This window comes from Cololabis saira, chromosome 1 (assembly GCF_033807715.1).
Source record: "Cololabis saira isolate AMF1-May2022 chromosome 1, fColSai1.1, whole genome shotgun sequence".
NCBI classification, from domain to species: Eukaryota; Metazoa; Chordata; class Actinopteri; order Beloniformes; family Belonidae; genus Cololabis; species Cololabis saira.
Window position 1 is genome coordinate 20272062 of NC_084587.1, and position 16990 is coordinate 20289051.

A 16990-nucleotide genomic window follows, 5' to 3' on the forward strand; every position below is an offset into this window, starting at 1 on the left:
AGGCAAAGTTCACTTTCAAAAAGATGCCAGATGGGTCACTGGACAAGACTAAAGTTATTTGCATGTACTGTCGATTTGAAATGAATAACCATCGAAGTACGTCGCGTCTCAAAAATTTGAGACTCAAATACCACTTGTAACCCAAACACACAACCGATGCAGAGAGCGCCCCCCACGTCAAAAGCAGACAACGCTGCGTAGATGTGAGGGAAGGAGGCTGGTTCCTCACCTGAATACATTAGATGAGCAAAGAGAGATCTGTTCCAAAGAATCTGAAGTATTAGCTAATTATAGCCCAACTGCACTTTATAGGTTGAGTTAGACCAAGTGTTCAGAAATTGGAAGGAGGAACTGATCTAATCAAATTTCAACAGAAGCGTTTATTGTACAGAATATCATGAGCTCATGGGTCAGCACCATACCTGTCAAGTCTCCCATTTTGGCCGGGAAACTACCGTATTGTACCCCTCTTTCCCACCGTCCTCCCATATTAGTGTTTTCCCATTTTATAATATAATAATTTTTAATTCCTGTGTCTCTCCAAACTGAATTGTCACTAACCTCGCGAGAACTGTCACCTGCTGTAGCCTGGTTGGCAGTTCTCGTGAGGTTAGAAGAGACAACGGGAACAAAGTCGGAACAACAAATCAGATGGATGGATGTAACGAGAGAGAAGACATTTCTGCCAAAACAGCGAAGACTTTGTGTAAATATCTGTAAAAATGGGATACCGAATTTACTTTCCTTAAGAAGAGCAGGATGGAGCTCAGAAACATGCATCTGTGTCATCAGTCAGTGAATGCCAGAGAGCCACATGAGTGAAAATTACAAATTAAAAGAACATGTAAATGTTTCACTTGAAGACAATCAATGTGTATATAGCCTACACTGAAAATATTTAAAATAAATAAGTGTGCTTTAATTCCCTTTTGTGTTTTCATTTAGGCTCTATAATAGATTACAGAGCCTACTACATGCATAGTAGCATTATTATGGCGCTCTTTCTGGCTCTGAAACTATGACGAAAGTTCAAATGAGATAATATGGTACCACTGACAAGTTTATTAGAAATGAAGGATGAAAAATCACTCTTTTTTTTGCACAAATAAATGCTGCTGCTTTCAAGCTGCAATCACTGAATAAACTCCTGTACATCGTTTCACATATATTTTCATCATTTGTTCGGGTATCACAAGTTCCTTTGACATATTGGGATTTAATTTAAAGATTTTTTATCACCCACTCTTACTGCTGACCAACCTTTCTGATACAAGCCTTCAGGTTGGCAAACGTTCAATCTATGAGGCAGTCAAAAAGATGGAACATTTTCAACCATGGAAACAAGTTGACCTTTTTAGTTGATTCATTGGCTACACATTCTGTTATAAAGTAATCTGATTAAAAAAAATAAAAAAAACATTTCAAAGCGAAAAAAAAAAGAAAAAGACAAACTAGTACATTGGAGTGAAGATTGTTTTCAAATATGTTTCTGCACTTTAATAAAAGCTTAAACCACAAAACACAGTCTTCAAGTGAGTCCCTTTTATGAAGGTAATGCTGAGGAATGGGGTCAGATCTGAGGGGAGGGAACGGTGAGGAGTCCAGTGGGCTTCAGCTTGTTGATCCCTCCATCCAAGATGCAAACACGTGGGAAATTCACCTTGACTAGATGTGTCGCAAACTAGGAAGAAAAACAAAAGTGTCAAAATTAATTTAGTAATGTCCAAGAATTGCAGGGACTCATCAAGTCATATGACTCCTGTGCTGTTTTGCACTTTTGAAGCCTCTTTCCCCATCCTACGGTGCAGAACAAGTAGAACAAGTAGACCTGAAAGCCAGCTGGAACACACTTTCCCTGGTTCAGTCACTGCACGTAAGCTATTTTAGCTTGACTAGCTTGGGTTATATAACCCAATCATGCTAATTAATATTACTTTACATTTATTCAGAGAAAATCTGTCCAAACATCTAAATGTTTCTACTAAAACGACATCCAAGATGAGTGCTGCCAGAGCTGAGATCATAGCTCCATAAGGACCGGCTCCCACTCAGCCTGCCACTCATGGGACAAGTTTACCGGCAGAGCCCGTGAGTCACGAGCTGGGTGACTGCAGGTCACACAGGACTTCCACTAGCTCTCCTTTCAGCTCTAGTGTTCCTTTTGGGGTGTTGTTGGTTAGTGGCATCATTAGTGAATTTGGAATGATCCTGAAATTATCAGAGACAAAAGCCACTTGACCGTAGGACTCAGCTGTTCCAAGTGGTAAAAACCAACGAGCTACAGGTGGCCCAACTGGTGTCAGCCTTCAAACGGTGGTGAAGATGGCTCCTTCAGGCTGCTTTGCTTTGGCTCGGAACTAGGGATTCCCCGATACCGATACTGGTACTGGTATCGGGACGGGCGGCTGCGCTTGCGCGCTCCCAGGGCGAGTGGAGGACTGTTATTTGAAAGCTCGGCCGGCTGAGTTTTGTTTAAAATTGAATTTCTGTTGCAAATAAAACCTGTCTTCCAATTAATTGCATTTTTCATTGCATTTTTAGCCTAGTTATTTTTGTGGTAGAAGTATCGGATCGGTACTCGGTATCGACGAGTACACAAATTAAAATACTTGTACTCTGTGTGGAAAACAATGGTATCGGGGCATCCCTACTCGGAACCCTTCCAGGCCAACATCAAAGCAGTTGCAGTGGCCTCTTAATATAGTCAACAGCACAACAAGGTGGACTACCTCTACTGTAAAAGTGACTATGCTCTGTTAATTGTTTGGTCTTTTTTTAGAGTTCAAAATTCAAAACAGTGCTAAATGCTGAATAGCTAAAGTAATGATAGCTAGCCATTGGCTAAGTCCACTGTCAATCAAAAGTACACACCCCTAATTATGCATAAATGTGTTACTTTAATTCATTTTACTGAATGTGGTAGAAAGAAAATTCACCTTTTTTGGTCCCGTTAACATGGATGTGAAATTTAGCCATAGAAACAGTTTTTTTGCTTTCTTTTATTTTTCAACCAGTCTGTAAACATGTTTATTTCTGCAGCAAAGTTCAACATTTCAACACTGGATCAGTGGAGATTGACTCACTTTTGGAACCAGCATCTAGTGGTCAGTGAAAGAACTACAAATAAAACCAAACCACTTCCTGGATGACATCAAACAAGGCTGATGTAGCGTCTTGATTAACACTCAAAACTCTTGTTGCTTTAAACAAGAAAGAAAATTTTCATGCAGAATCAGCATTCAGAAAACACTTCTGTGTCATATGTATAATGAAGTACATTAGAGGTCAGTAACAAGACACCTAGAAATAAAATAGCCAATGCAGAGATGGTACAGTAAAAAAAAAAAAGATAATTATTTTTAACTTCTTGAACTTGAATTTCATTTAAATCTATTTCTCAGTTCTATTTTGTTTAGACTGGTATATGTGATAATATATACTGTATGTACACAAAAGTAAATAAATAAAAGATAAGAATTGTAACAATTCTAAATCTAAATTTGTGGTTGAGGATTTGCTCAAGTGCAACTCTGTTCATGACTTAAAAACGATCAGTTTGTTATCTCATGCAACCTTAGATTGTCTATTTTCTGTGTGCTGCAGAGAGCCCCGTTTGGTCTTTTCTTCTTTCTACTGTCCAATCACTCTGCTGTTATTGATTAAAGACCAGACATTTAATCGTCGGAAACGTGCCACAGTGACAGAGACAATTGGAGCATGTTTCTTTTTAATCTGAATTGCTTGTAGTGTAGAGCTCACATATCAAACATAACATTTCAACAGAAACAGATCATACCCTCTGCCAAGTACGGTGGTGGAGGGGTTATGATTTGGGGCTGTTCTGCTGCAACAGCACCTGGGCGCTTTTCAGCTATTGGGTGGACTATGGAGTGCTTTCTACACCAGCGTGTTCCAGAGGCAAATGTGAGGTCATCCGTCTGACATCTAAACACTGATGAAGATTTGGTAATAAAATAGGACTTTTCAAGTGTGTTAACCTTTTAAAGAGCATTTTAACGTGCAATGTACAGTATGCAAGTGTGTGTGTGAGACACACTCACCATAGTTGCGCTCTTCATGGCATGGCTGATGACCACAATGACACGTCCTCTGTAGTTCTGCAGGGCACCTGTTGCAGGACACTGAACCAGCTCCCCATCAGGACTGAACGCCGCGTTGAAGGGAACGTTGATGCTGCCAGAAACGTGGCCTCTACCGAAGCTGGAGGCAGTGAGGTTAAGGAGCACAGCTCGGAAGTGTCATGAACTTTACTTTTTAGAGTTTTTCATGGTTGGTGTTGTCTGTTTTTTTTTTTTTTTTTTCACTCACCTTTAATTTCTTGACAATTGCACTGTTTTTAAAGTATAAACAACACTGAGACAATTCACTGATGTAAGTAAGTACCGTAAATTATTATTTATAAAGCACATTTAAAACAGAGATATTACTGACCAAAGTGCTGTACATGATAATAATAATAATAAGAAAAGAAAGAACATTCACTGACCTAAAAACACAGATACACGAAATTACAGGATTAGGGGACTGGGAAAACTAGTGAATAAAGGTGAGTTTTTAATCTAGACTTCAAGGTGGAAATAGTGGGGGCACATCGAATGTCTGAGGGTAACTGATTCCAAAAAAAAAACGTTTCTTTTATCTCCACTTCCTTTCAAGTGCATTACATAAATGTTAATATGTTAAAAAAAGAAAAGTATTCTTGCAGCCACAGCAAAGGCCCTATCAACTTTCAGTTTCAGCCGTGACCGCGGCACATGTAGTTTTCTTTGATTATAGAGGACCTCAGGGACATGGTGGCTGACTGGAACTGAAGAAGGTCACTGATATAATGAAGATGACGGCAAGAAGAAAAAAAAACAAAAAAAAAAACAAGAAGTAGAGGAAAAAAAACAATGAGGAAGGAATATGAAATAAAGACGTGAAAGTTCTTAGAGGAAAAAAAACAGGAACTAGAGAAAAGAAATAATGAGGAGGGAAAATTAAATAAAGAAGGGAAAGTTCTTAGAGAGGGCGTTGGTATTGCAAATTGACTTTATTGTTAGAAATTGCCATGTTCACCAAAGAGTCTGATGTATAACAGTATATAATCTACTAGCTATCAACTCCTATTGTGGTTCATGTCGTCTTGGAAACGCACAGGCGTCATACTGGTTGTTTTCAAGGAGAAAACAACAGCTATAGATACCTTGACAGCTCTATATAGATTGGCTTAATTTGTCTCACAAAAGGTTTTAATTTAATCCGCTTTTTGTGACCGGAGACACCCACAACACAGCTTTTCCGAGGATCCCAGCTAAGGTGACCAAGGGTTGCCAAATCCTACGAAAGTGGTCAAATCCTCTTTGTCTATGTGTGTCCACCCAAGGAGCATTTGAAAGTTAGGACGTTCAGAGTAAGAATTCAGCCAGAAGGAAAAGAAATCCTTACTTTATCCACTAATCCTTATCAATGATTGACTCTTTATCCCTTTAAACAATTATTATTAGACAAACAGAAGCACGACGGTTTGAAGCCCACACTTTGTGGTGATTTTAAACTGGATTATTACAGGTTTTTGGGATCATTATATTCTTATCCAGGAGGCAAAAAAAAATACTGCATTTATGTATGACTGCAATTTTTGTGGTTCTATAGTTTCAATCTTAAACCAGAAAAAGGAAAAATAATAAAAGGGGGAAGCATACACAAATCCATCCTATAAACCCAGAGTTTATTCCACGTGTTATTCTTGGATGTTGCATTGTTAACCTTGGCATAAAGTGTACGTTTGGAAAGTTGGTTTGACCCATGACATTTCTTCAAAATTAAACCAGCTTAGCCAATGGGAAACTGTTATATACTGTAGGTGGTAAAGAGATGAGATAGATCCATGGACACAAAGCTCATTAGAAAAAGTTGTTCTGCTTTATACATCTGTCTTGGTCTTGCTCTTGTTTTTTCTTTTTTTTTTCTTTGGTTTTTTGGAGCAAATGAATATTTTACAGCTCCCCAAAGACCAAGAAAGTGGATGCCCTTTGTTTTTCAAGGCCAGCAACAGAGTTGCACAAATGCATTTCTTTGTCACTGACACTACACAGTTGACTGTTTTGTAAACATGGCTCAAAATGATGATAGTTATTAAAAAAAGTTGAGCTTAAAAGCTGATACTACTCTGACATCGGAAGGTCATGAGCCTGAGCCACTGGCGGTAAACACTGCTGTCAGTTGTGTCTGTACTGTTTTGGCAGTCGGCATGTGCACTTATTTTAGTTCAAACATCAGTGGAGCACATGACTAAAATCTACTTGTATTTCTAAATTTGAATACTGGATCTCTGAAACGGTCCAATCGTTTCTTCCAAACTTTGAAACATGTAGTTACTTGTACATAAGTTGCCTAGTCCCTCAGGTTGAAGAGTTTCGTACTTTGGGTGTGATTCTGGTTCAAACACATGTGGCTGGATTTTTTATTAGTTTAGGATTCAAAACTCAAGTAATCTATCAAACTTTGGTTTATTGTACCTCAGTTTGGAACTCTGTGTTCCTATGCTCCGGTTCCTCCGTGATGCTGGAACCAGACGGATGGTGCCATTTGTAGCTCCATGCATGACACATCAGTTCAGATGGACCGCCAGGAACTACTCTACCAAGGTGATGGCCACCGTCAAGGATTCCGGCCAACGCACTCATCCACTGCCTACGGGGGTAGGAAGACCCACCACAAACTGCTCTGCAACAATCTTTTCCAATAATTTTTTTCTCCCTTGCTGTATCCTTTAGGGTTAGCCATCTAGCTGCTGCATGCTTCAGCTGCTGGGCGTAGCCAAATGGTCAGTCTATGGGTCCCAAGATGTCATTCGGAACCGGTGGCGATACTCCTAAGCGGAGTAGGTCAGTCGGTATGATTCCTCCCCTAAGGTAAGACTGTCCAATTTCAATTTCAATTTCAATTTATTTATTTATTCGTAGTAGAAAAGCGCAAGATGGGGGCGTGGCGGGTAGAAGCGCGCTGAGTAGGTACTAGTGGAAAAGGGTCATAAGAAAGAGCAGTTGATCTGCATAGGACTGGAAATGGATACAAAGCATTCTCAGAGTGATTAGGCAAACATGAGTCTACCAGCATAGTTGGTTTCCATGGTAAAACTTAGAGGAAAAAGCTACAAGCCTACTGGGAAATTGTTTATGACTTGAAGAAAATTGCAGCTGAAGAATATTCAGGACTATGTATAGTGCAAAAAAGGCAGTTTACCAGCCTCAAAACATCATGCAAATTATGACATACAGGGAAAGAAACTCACTGTCTATTACATTCTGCCAGCCAGGATTGGCTGGAACTAAGCACGTCAGTGTCAGGGAGGGTGGAGACCAGGGGTTAATTTTATGCCGGATCCTGCCGGAACAAGATCCGGCACCTCTCGATTTTGGCCTCCCTGTGTTCCGGGACTTATTTGGGCAGATCCGGCACCTCTCGTATATATATATAAAACAATAATAATATAAAAAGTTTTTTTTTAATGTATAAAAAATAATAATATGCATAAATTCATTTACAGAACAAATCCCAAGCATTTCATGTTGTTTATAAAGATTTAACGTCATTTGAAAGAGTCGGAGATTTGTTGATGCTATGAAAAGATGGGCCAGCAAACCACGCCCCTGACCAAAAAAACTTTGGAAATTTGCTGGGGAGCAAGCAGCGAGCAACGCAAACATGTCAAAAAGACAGTTGAATTTACTGTCTTTTTTCAAAAAGAAGGAAGAGTTGCATGATTCTTCAAAACGAATCAGAAAAGCAACAAGCGGCGATGAGGGCAGCTGCAGCACAATCAATGTGCTCCTTGCACCGCGGACACATACACATGAATGGATTTGTGTCGGTTGCTGTGGATTATGTTCTCACTACAAATAAAAAAACGGGCTGAAGCCCCCCATAATTTGATCTCAGCCCCCCCAAAATTAAGAGGACATTTTTCCCTTTCCAACGATACCAATATTGTGTTTGTACAATTTAAAACGCCGTTATTTTGGGGTTGATGCAGCCGCATCTCTCTGCCAGCAGTCACTGCACTGTGTCCAGCAATGTCCCGCCCACAGCACCATCTGACTGGTTACACACAGAGACAGGCACGGGAAACAGCCAATCAGCGGTGAAGGCTGTGCATGTTCTGTTAAATTAAGGCAGCAGACACCCTATTATTGTTATTCTAGCTTTCCAAAGTGCTATTGTTTTATCTTGTATTTTGTTTAAGTTCATTATTATTTTACGGTAATATGGATTTGTTTTTAATCCAATTTGTATTTCACATATGTTATCAATTTGAGTTTTTGTTCTATAAAGCGCTTTGTGTTGCTGTTTGCTTGATAAGGTGCTACATAAATAAATAAAGATAAGAAGATCAGATCACATTATGGCACATTCATGCAGAAAACCAATGAGGTTCTCATACAAGTTGTACAGAATTTGTAAGGATACTCCTCTGTGCTGCGAATGTCAACAGCAACAATTCTGAGCTTGCCAGCTTTGTTCCTTTTAGAGACTCCAGCTCCAGAAAGTTCCCCGAGATCGATTAGGTCTTCAGCCGAGATCCGGGGAGACACTTCTGCTTTCAGGTCACACAGTGCCAGGGGCTCCCGAGACTACAAGAGAGGAAGTCACAAGAGATCAGAAGAACAGGACACACCCGCGGACAGTTTCTGAAAACCTTCTAAGGAATCCTGAGTAATACTTCTTTAGAACAGGGAAAAACTGTAGTCAAAAGCATTCTGCAATGTGACTATCAACTTTTAATTAGTCACTGGGAGGGAGAGTGCAGGGATATTTGTGACACACTAAGTCCAAGAAAAACATGAAGACATTGCGGGGAGTTCAAGGCGGTTTATTGACCCTTTCCGTAAAAATCCAACTGTCAGCCTTACATGATATACAGATGGAATTATTGGACTTTCAGATGATAACTAGTTTTGTGTTCAACATAAATATAGCCACCCTGCCTCACCCTTACTCTCCATATCAACTACTCTGCCCCAGTGACACACACAGACACACCCACTACACCTAGTGACAGTGAGAAACTACATCCCTGGCTCCTACACCTTCTAAACCACAACTGTTTAAAAAGGACTCATTTAAGAACATTTTCGATAAGATAAAAAAAAAAAAAAGAAAAAAAGACTTCACATTCCTCAAAATAACAATGCAATGTTATACATCTCATCAGTCTGGAAAGGTAAAAGAAAAGACATACGGCTCCAGGTCTGAAGAGGAGAAGCGAACATATGGAGCTAATTGGATGGTTTTGATAAACTCTCTCTGTAATGACACATGACCAGCTACCGTGGGCAAAACATGACACTAAGCTAGTTTGGACCTGAACTGCCAAACGGCTTCATTAAAGACAGCCAGAGGCACGGCTGCAGGGGACAGAGCTCTACTCTGCAGCAGGGGCCGAATGTGACACAACACTGACACCTCTGAACCAAATTAAAAGCAAAAACATAAATAAATAAATACAAACACACATACATACATACATATACATTATAAAATATATAGATTAAAAATGAATGAAAAATGAATAACAATGAATTAATAGAATTGAAACAAACAAGTAGCTTCCAAGAACAAGCACAGCATGGTACAGCAATGACTAAGATTAACTTTGCAGTCTGCTCTTTGACTTGTTGACGGTTAAAGGAACGTTCCATAGTTCCAGGTCTAATCTTCAATGGTGCATAAACCTTTGTGCGAGAGACCAAAATGATGAGAATCAAAACAGTTTTAAAAGGAACAGAATATGTGTTTGCAATAAACTGGCAATGGATTTTAGCCCAGTGACAAGACTCAAAAACGCACTGTAAGCGTCACGGGCGTCATAGGCAGCCGGCTGCCATTCATTTTCTATGAAAACGAGCGTCGAGAAGCAGCGGGAGCAGCGAGAGCAGCAGAGGCAGCGGAGGCGTCGGGAGCAGCGGGAGCAGAGCGTCAATTTGAAGTTGAAAAATCTGAACTTTATGCAAATGAGCAGCGGCGACGCCGAGGCAGCGTCCAATCACAGACCGGGATTCCCGAAGCGAGAACCCTCAATGCAGATTGTACTTTCATGTACACACAAACGTTCACTCATTCACATGCATACAGTACATGAGCATAGCTGTGCACTAACAAACTTATTTTATCAGGAATTAAAATATTTCATCCAGCAAACTGACATTTTTGCTGGTTTGACTGCCGTTTTTACCTGAACTGATCACGTGAAACACGTAACTGATGGGTGAGGAGCTGGATGGTCCCAACGGTTTTATTTGCTACATTGATCCAACGCAATATAATTAAAAACCGTGCTTATTAATCACAAAACACAGTTTAAACATCATGACCAAATCCGCTCTGACCCGGTGTGTCAGTGATCATCGCAGACAGACTGCAGCTTCGTCTGAATTATGGTTCTGCGTTAAATCGACGGCGTAGGGTACACGGCGACGTGCACGGTACGGTGTGCGTTGCCGCATACCCTACGCCGTAGGCTCTGTGTTGGTGTGTGACGCGGAACCATAAATCAGCCTTCACCGGGAGCAAGGGCTCGCTGACGTTTGATGTTGATCCGCGGACCAAACTTGTTAAGGAGCATCAAACTCTATTTATCTACGCGGAAATAACGCTAAAATATAAAGAAGGCGTACCAAAGTGTGTACTATGGTGAAATAGGAAACCGAAGATGTGTACGATGTGTAGGCTATATACACTGTTCCCTCCACTTCTGCAGCGCAGCTTTAGCCCCGCCCACTGCAGCCGTCGACAGTGCATGCAGCTTTCAGTGTGAACGCACCAAGCAGCGTGATGCTGGCGTCAGGTGATTTCTGACGTTTTCAGTGTGGATGCACGATCCTGTGAATAGAGCCCCTTTAGACTAGATCAATTAATTTTAACTCTGAATGTAAACACAAAGTGTATAAAAAAAGCCTGTTTTCACAAGCATCTCCATCTAGTCACGGCCATTTCGTTACACTCATTATGTTGTGCATATTACTGTCTTTGTACACAGCCTGTTTTGTCATGAAAAAATAAGTACTGATCCAGTTTTATGGAGTCAGAGGGCATGTACTCTCCCCCTTTTGCATCCATTGACAAGTCACCAGCGACTGGAGTGGAATTGCTTTCTTGTTATATATTTAGAGGGTTTTCTTTTAATGACGGTCCGAAGTACTGTCGATGTACTAACATCAATTGGCATTTTGCCACAAACACACTCATTCTATCTCAAAACTGCTTCAAATCATGTCATTTTTGGTTCCTAACTAAAGTCTACGCTCTTTAATGTACCATTATAGACCTAGGGCTGTTTTAACGACAGAATGTTCCTATAAATAAAATATAAAAATAATAACAGCCCCAGACGGGGACCTGAACACACTGTTTACACAAGACAGAGAGATTATTAGGATTAACTGCATAAAAAGTGTGGAAATCGATCAATCAGTCTTTGTATAGCCCATTTCAACAACCTATGTGTCTGTTCTGAGAAAACATTTTACTTCGATCTTCTAAAAATCGATTCAGGTTGTGTCTCATATTTCAGTATTTTTTTTCCTTTGGTGAAATTCTGCATGAAAGGGCCATTATTTCTAACTGGGAGGCTTTAATTTAGTCCAAATTGGTGAGTCTTACCCCACTTCTTGCTTCATGAGACGTTGCGATAGGCTCCAACTCACTTTATGTTTAATACTACTAAAGAAAAATAATGCGGAATTTGGTCTAGCACAGCATTTAAATTCATAAATCTCCACAAAGCCCAACCAGTAAAGTGTAACCATAGAATGTTTCAGTGTTATTCTGATGGCCGTTTTCCTTTGAAAATTCTCGAAACATTTTGGAAGAAAAAAGGGAACTTATTTTAGAATACGTGCATGTGTTGCAACTTCATTTTCACTTCATCTTTCATCTTTACTTTGCATTCTTGTTTTATCTAGAAGAGCTGTTTCAAAACAATACTAGGAACTACATACAGTACCTTGCGAAAGTATTTGGCCCCCTTGAACTTTGTGACCTTTTGCCACATTTCAGGCTTCAAACATAAAGATATAAAACTGTAATTTTTTGTGAAGAATCAACAACAAGTGGGACACAATCATGAAGTGGAACAAAATGTATTGGATATTTCAAACTTTAACAAATAAAAAACTGAAAAATTGGGCGTGCAAAATTATTCAGCCCCCTTAAAGGAGCTTGAGGCAGGATTGAGGCAGGATTTATGAAAAAAATACGTATACGTTTTAAGTTTTCTAGTAATGTCAGATGAAGCGTTCCAAACCCAAAAGAATGAGCCCTCTAGTGTATCTCTCCGTTGCCTTGAACAGGCTGTGTGCTGCAAAATGTGCTGCAATTCGGGCCCAAATTTCCCGCGCTGGGCTGCAGATGTGAAGTCACATGACGCTGCATGCGCGTTCTCCCCGTTCTCCCGTGCCGGCTTCGCTGTTGGCTGCAGTACCCCCGACGGCCGTCGTGGTGAAGGGTGGCGCTAGAGAGTCTCATTTCTTAAAAGGAGCATCATGCTCCTTTAAGTTAATACTTTGTAGCGCCACCTTTTTCTGCGATTACAGCTGTAAGTTGCTTGGGGTATCAGTTTTGCACATCGAGAAACTGACATTTTTGCCCATTCCTCCTTGCAAAACAGCTCGAGCTCAGTGAGGTTGGATGGAGAGCGTTTGTGAACAGCAGTTTTCAGTTCTTTCCACAAATTCTCGATTGGATTCAGGTCTGGACTTTGACTTGGCCATTCTAACACCTGGATATGTTTTTTGTGAACCATTCCATTGTAGATTTTTATTTTATGTTTTGGATCATTGTCTTGTTGGAAGACAAATCACCTTCCCAGTCTCAGGTCTTTTGCAGACTCCATCAGGTTTTCTTCCAGAATGGTCCTGTATTTGGCTCCATCCATCTTCCCATCAATTTTAACCATCTTCCCTGTCCCTGCTGAAGAAAAGCAGGCCCAAACCATGATGCTGCCACCAACATGTTTGACAGTGGGGATGGTGTGTTGAGGGTGATGAGCTGTGTTGCCAAACATAACATTTTTTTTGTTGCCAAAAAGTTTGATTTTGGTCTCATCTGACCAGAGCACCTTCTTCCACATGTTTGGTGTGTCTCCGAGGTGGCTTGTGGCAAACTTTAAACAACACTTTATATGGATATCTTTAAGAAATGGCTTTCTTCTTGCCACTCTTCCATAAAGGCCAGAATTCTGCAGTATACGACTGATTGTTGTGGTATCGACAGAGTCTCCCACCTCAGCTGTAAACCTCTGCAGTTCATCCAGAGTGATCATGGGCCTCTTGGCTGCATCTCTGATCAGTCTTCTCCTTGTATGAGCTAAAGTGTAGAGGGACGGCCAGGTCTTGGTAGATTTGCAGTGGTCTGATACTCCTTCCATTTCAATATTATCGCTTGCACAGTGCTCCTTGGGATGTTTAAAGCTTGGGAAATCTTTTTGTATCCAAATCCAGCTTTAAACTTCTCCACAACAGTATCTCGGACCTGCCTGGTCTGTTCCTTGTTCTTCATGATGCTCTCTGCGCTTTAAAATGGACCTCTGAGACTATCACAGTGCAGGCGCATTTATACGGAGACGTGATTACACACTGGTGGATTCCATTTATCATCATTAGTCATTTAGGTCAACACTGGATCATTCAGAGATCCTCACTGAACTTCTGGACAGAGTTTGCTGCATTGAAAGTAAAGGGGCTGAATTATTTTGCACGCCCTTTTTTTTCAGTTTTTTATTTGTTAAAAAAGTTTGAAATATCCAATAAATTTTGTTCCACTTCATGATTGTGTCCCACTTGTTGATTCTTCACAAAACATTTCAGTTTTATATCTTTATGTTTGAAGCCTGAAATGTGGCAAAAGGTCACAAAGTTCAAGGGGGCCAAATACTTTTGCAAGGCACTGTATCCATGAGGTCTTTCTGCAATTTGCGTTTTTATCATGAAAGAAAAACTAAAAATCCCCTCTTGGAGCTTTTTTCTTCAACTTCACATTTCATGTCTAGCAACCATCCATCCATCCATAATCCATATAGTCCATCGCAGGGCCACATATATACACACACAACCACACACACTCACAATCACACCTATGGGCAATTTAGAACCACCAATTAACCTACTACGCATGTTTTTGGACTGTGGGAGGAAGCCAGAGTACCCGGAGGGAACCCACGCAAGCACGGGGAGAACATGCAAACTCCACACAGAAAGACCCTGCCGGGCCTGGGATTTGAAGCGGGAACCTTCTTGCTTTGAGGCAACAGTGCTAACCACAAAGCCACCGTGTTGGCCGTCTAGCAACCACTAACAAATAAATATATACTACATAACACAAAAAATAACCTGCTTGGCCCCATGTAATATTTCATTTTTAGTTGTGCTTACTGCAATGTACGGTAAACACAACATTTTCAGATAAAAATATTAGATTTTGTGTATTGTTTATGCAAGTTATGTATTATGGTGTTCCCAATATTTTCTCCATCAACCAAAAAGTGCTGACCTGGGTTTACTTGGTACTTGAATACTATTATTGAATAACTACTAATGAGCACCTAAACATTAAATGGTATCATTCTCCCTATGCCCTTATGTTTTATTGTACAAATAGAGCTTCACTATTAGAAACATTTCAGTACTCGGTCATAATCACAGAAGTAACAGCATCACATCACCATCAAAAAAAATAAATAAAAAAAACTGATATTAATATAATGTAAATGAATGCAACTACAACATTTAAATCAGTCTTACTGTAAATATAAAACTGTCTAATTTGCTACTTGTCTTGTAAACACATAATCACCCATTATCTTTGCTGAAGAAAGTTTGTTCAGCACAGCTTCCAACAATCTTTATTAAGTTTCACATTAAATATTGGTCTTATTCTTTACATCTTCCCAGTTGGCAAAAAATTTAAAATTAAAAAAAATAAATTGTAGTTGAGCCATGTTGAGGCAAGACCAACCTCTTTGAGTGTGCCCTTTTCCACTGCTTGGTTAAACGGGGTCTCCTGAGTGTATGCAGGGAGTTTTCACCACCTTTTCTGTTCTCCCGCCTGCCAAAAACCCCTTCTCAGGGGAATACTGACTTCCAAAATATGAGTGTGATTGTTTGAATCTTTAATTAGCATTTATAATAAAATTTGCAATTATAGTATTATTTCTTTAATGGCAGTAAGTTGACAAAGGGGCAGCATGGTGTGCTTGACTGTTAAGTAATGTTGCCTCACAGCCAGGGGCAGAGCATGGGTCCCAGCCCAGGGAGGGCGAATCATTCTTGATGGGCCCTTGTGGCCTAAACATCCCCGTTAAAATAATAATCGCTAAAAAAAAATGCCACAGATCAGCCCCTCTGACACACAACCACAGCACGCAGGCGCACACGGTCAGAACCATTTAAATGAGGTTTCAGCACCATGGATTTTACCAGTCATTCTGTCAAACCTAATTATAAGCCTAATGCAGACTTTAAGATATAGGTATCAAACTGGAGATAAAAATCAAATGACATCCAGTGATGTCGGATTCAATACAGCCCAGTAGATCAATTCAGACACACGTGTTCAACCTACACGACAACAGTTTACAATGTGCGACGACATGTATTTAACACAATGACCGAGCAGACACGGCGGTCAAACAGCAACAAACAATATAGGGAAGGCCATATATTCAGCATTATGACAATGTTATTAGAAATAATTAATATCATGACAGCTTACCAATGATGGTTTCATCCAGCGGTGGGCAGAGAACCACAACAAAAAATATTACCATCCAAAGGGGGGAAAAAAGTACACATCGAACGATCCAAAATGCAAAAATTTTCATTTTAAAACTTTTTCAAATCCAAACTATTTATAGTATGTGTGTGGCCTCATTATAGCACCATGAGCCGGTTCTTCATCGTTGCAAACCTTTCAATCACCTTGCTCTCATCAATGGTGATGTCCCTCTCGATTGAGAAACACAGCACACACACACGAGGTACGTATACGTAAAGATAAGAAAAAAGACCGGGGCCATTTGCATGCATGTAAATTAGGTAATATTCATACATTCGGCGCAAAATGGCCCCCTTTCTATGCAAATAAGCCTCATTGCAAAAAGCGTCTAATTTACAAAGGCCAGCGCTATTTGCCACACGCAAAAATAGTGGAGCAAATACCGTCTTTCAGAAGCGTGTATTAAACTGCGCGCAAACTCACTCCTCACTCCCCGTCTGTCTCTGTTTCTCTCTCTCTTCAATATCATTCAAGCCTGTGTGATACTGAATGATATTAAGGGTGAAATCTACATTCAGACATGACTGTAGACAATCAGATCAAGTGGGGTTGTGGACTTATCGGATTTAAAAATAAAAGTAACAGGACGGAGCTCAGGATTCATCCATACAGTAAGGGGCTGCTTTATTACAAACAATTCCACCATATAAACATATAAATCTAGAATGTGTGTGTTTAACAGCTGACCTGTAGGTGTGTGTAGCAAAACAAAGAACATGAATTACCATCAGATCCTGATCTGATCCCGATCCGGTGTTAATGAAGTTACTGGTGCTGTGCCTTGTGCGTAAATGCGCACAGCCTCTTAACATTTGACATTTCATTAGCTTATGTCATACAGACACTGAGGTCTTTTGATGTGTGTGTGGAGATGATGGCTATGTTCTACCACACGATGGTGGCCAGTGCACTCTTTTTTGCTGCTTTGTGTTGGGGGGGCAGCCTTGCAATCAAAAACACCAGGCGACTGGACAAACTGGTCAAAAAAGCGGGCTCAGTGTTGGGTAGGAGTCTGGACCCGCTAAGATCTGTGGTGGAGAGGGGCACACTGAACAAACTGAGTGCTATAATGGACAATAGCAGACACCCTCTCCACAGCCTCCAGGAGCAACAGAGGGGCAGCAGCTGCAGCGGTCGGGTCCGCAGCATCCGCTCA

General features: G+C 40.5%; 1 protein-coding gene across 1 annotated transcript in view; it reads right to left on the reverse strand.

Moving 5' to 3' along the window:
• Positions 1-1039: 1039 nt before the first annotated feature.
• tbck (TBC1 domain containing kinase) overlaps positions 1040-16990 on the reverse strand; it is a 57274-nt gene continuing 41323 nt past the window's right edge. The window contains exons 24-26 of the mRNA XM_061717386.1: positions 8473-8636; positions 4062-4221; positions 1040-1681 (exon numbers count right to left, since the gene is read on the reverse strand). Coding sequence (XP_061573370.1) covers positions 1571-1681; positions 4062-4221; positions 8473-8636 — 435 coding nt within the window. The 3' untranslated portion in view covers positions 1040-1570. The remainder of the gene's footprint in view (positions 1682-4061; positions 4222-8472; positions 8637-16990) is intronic.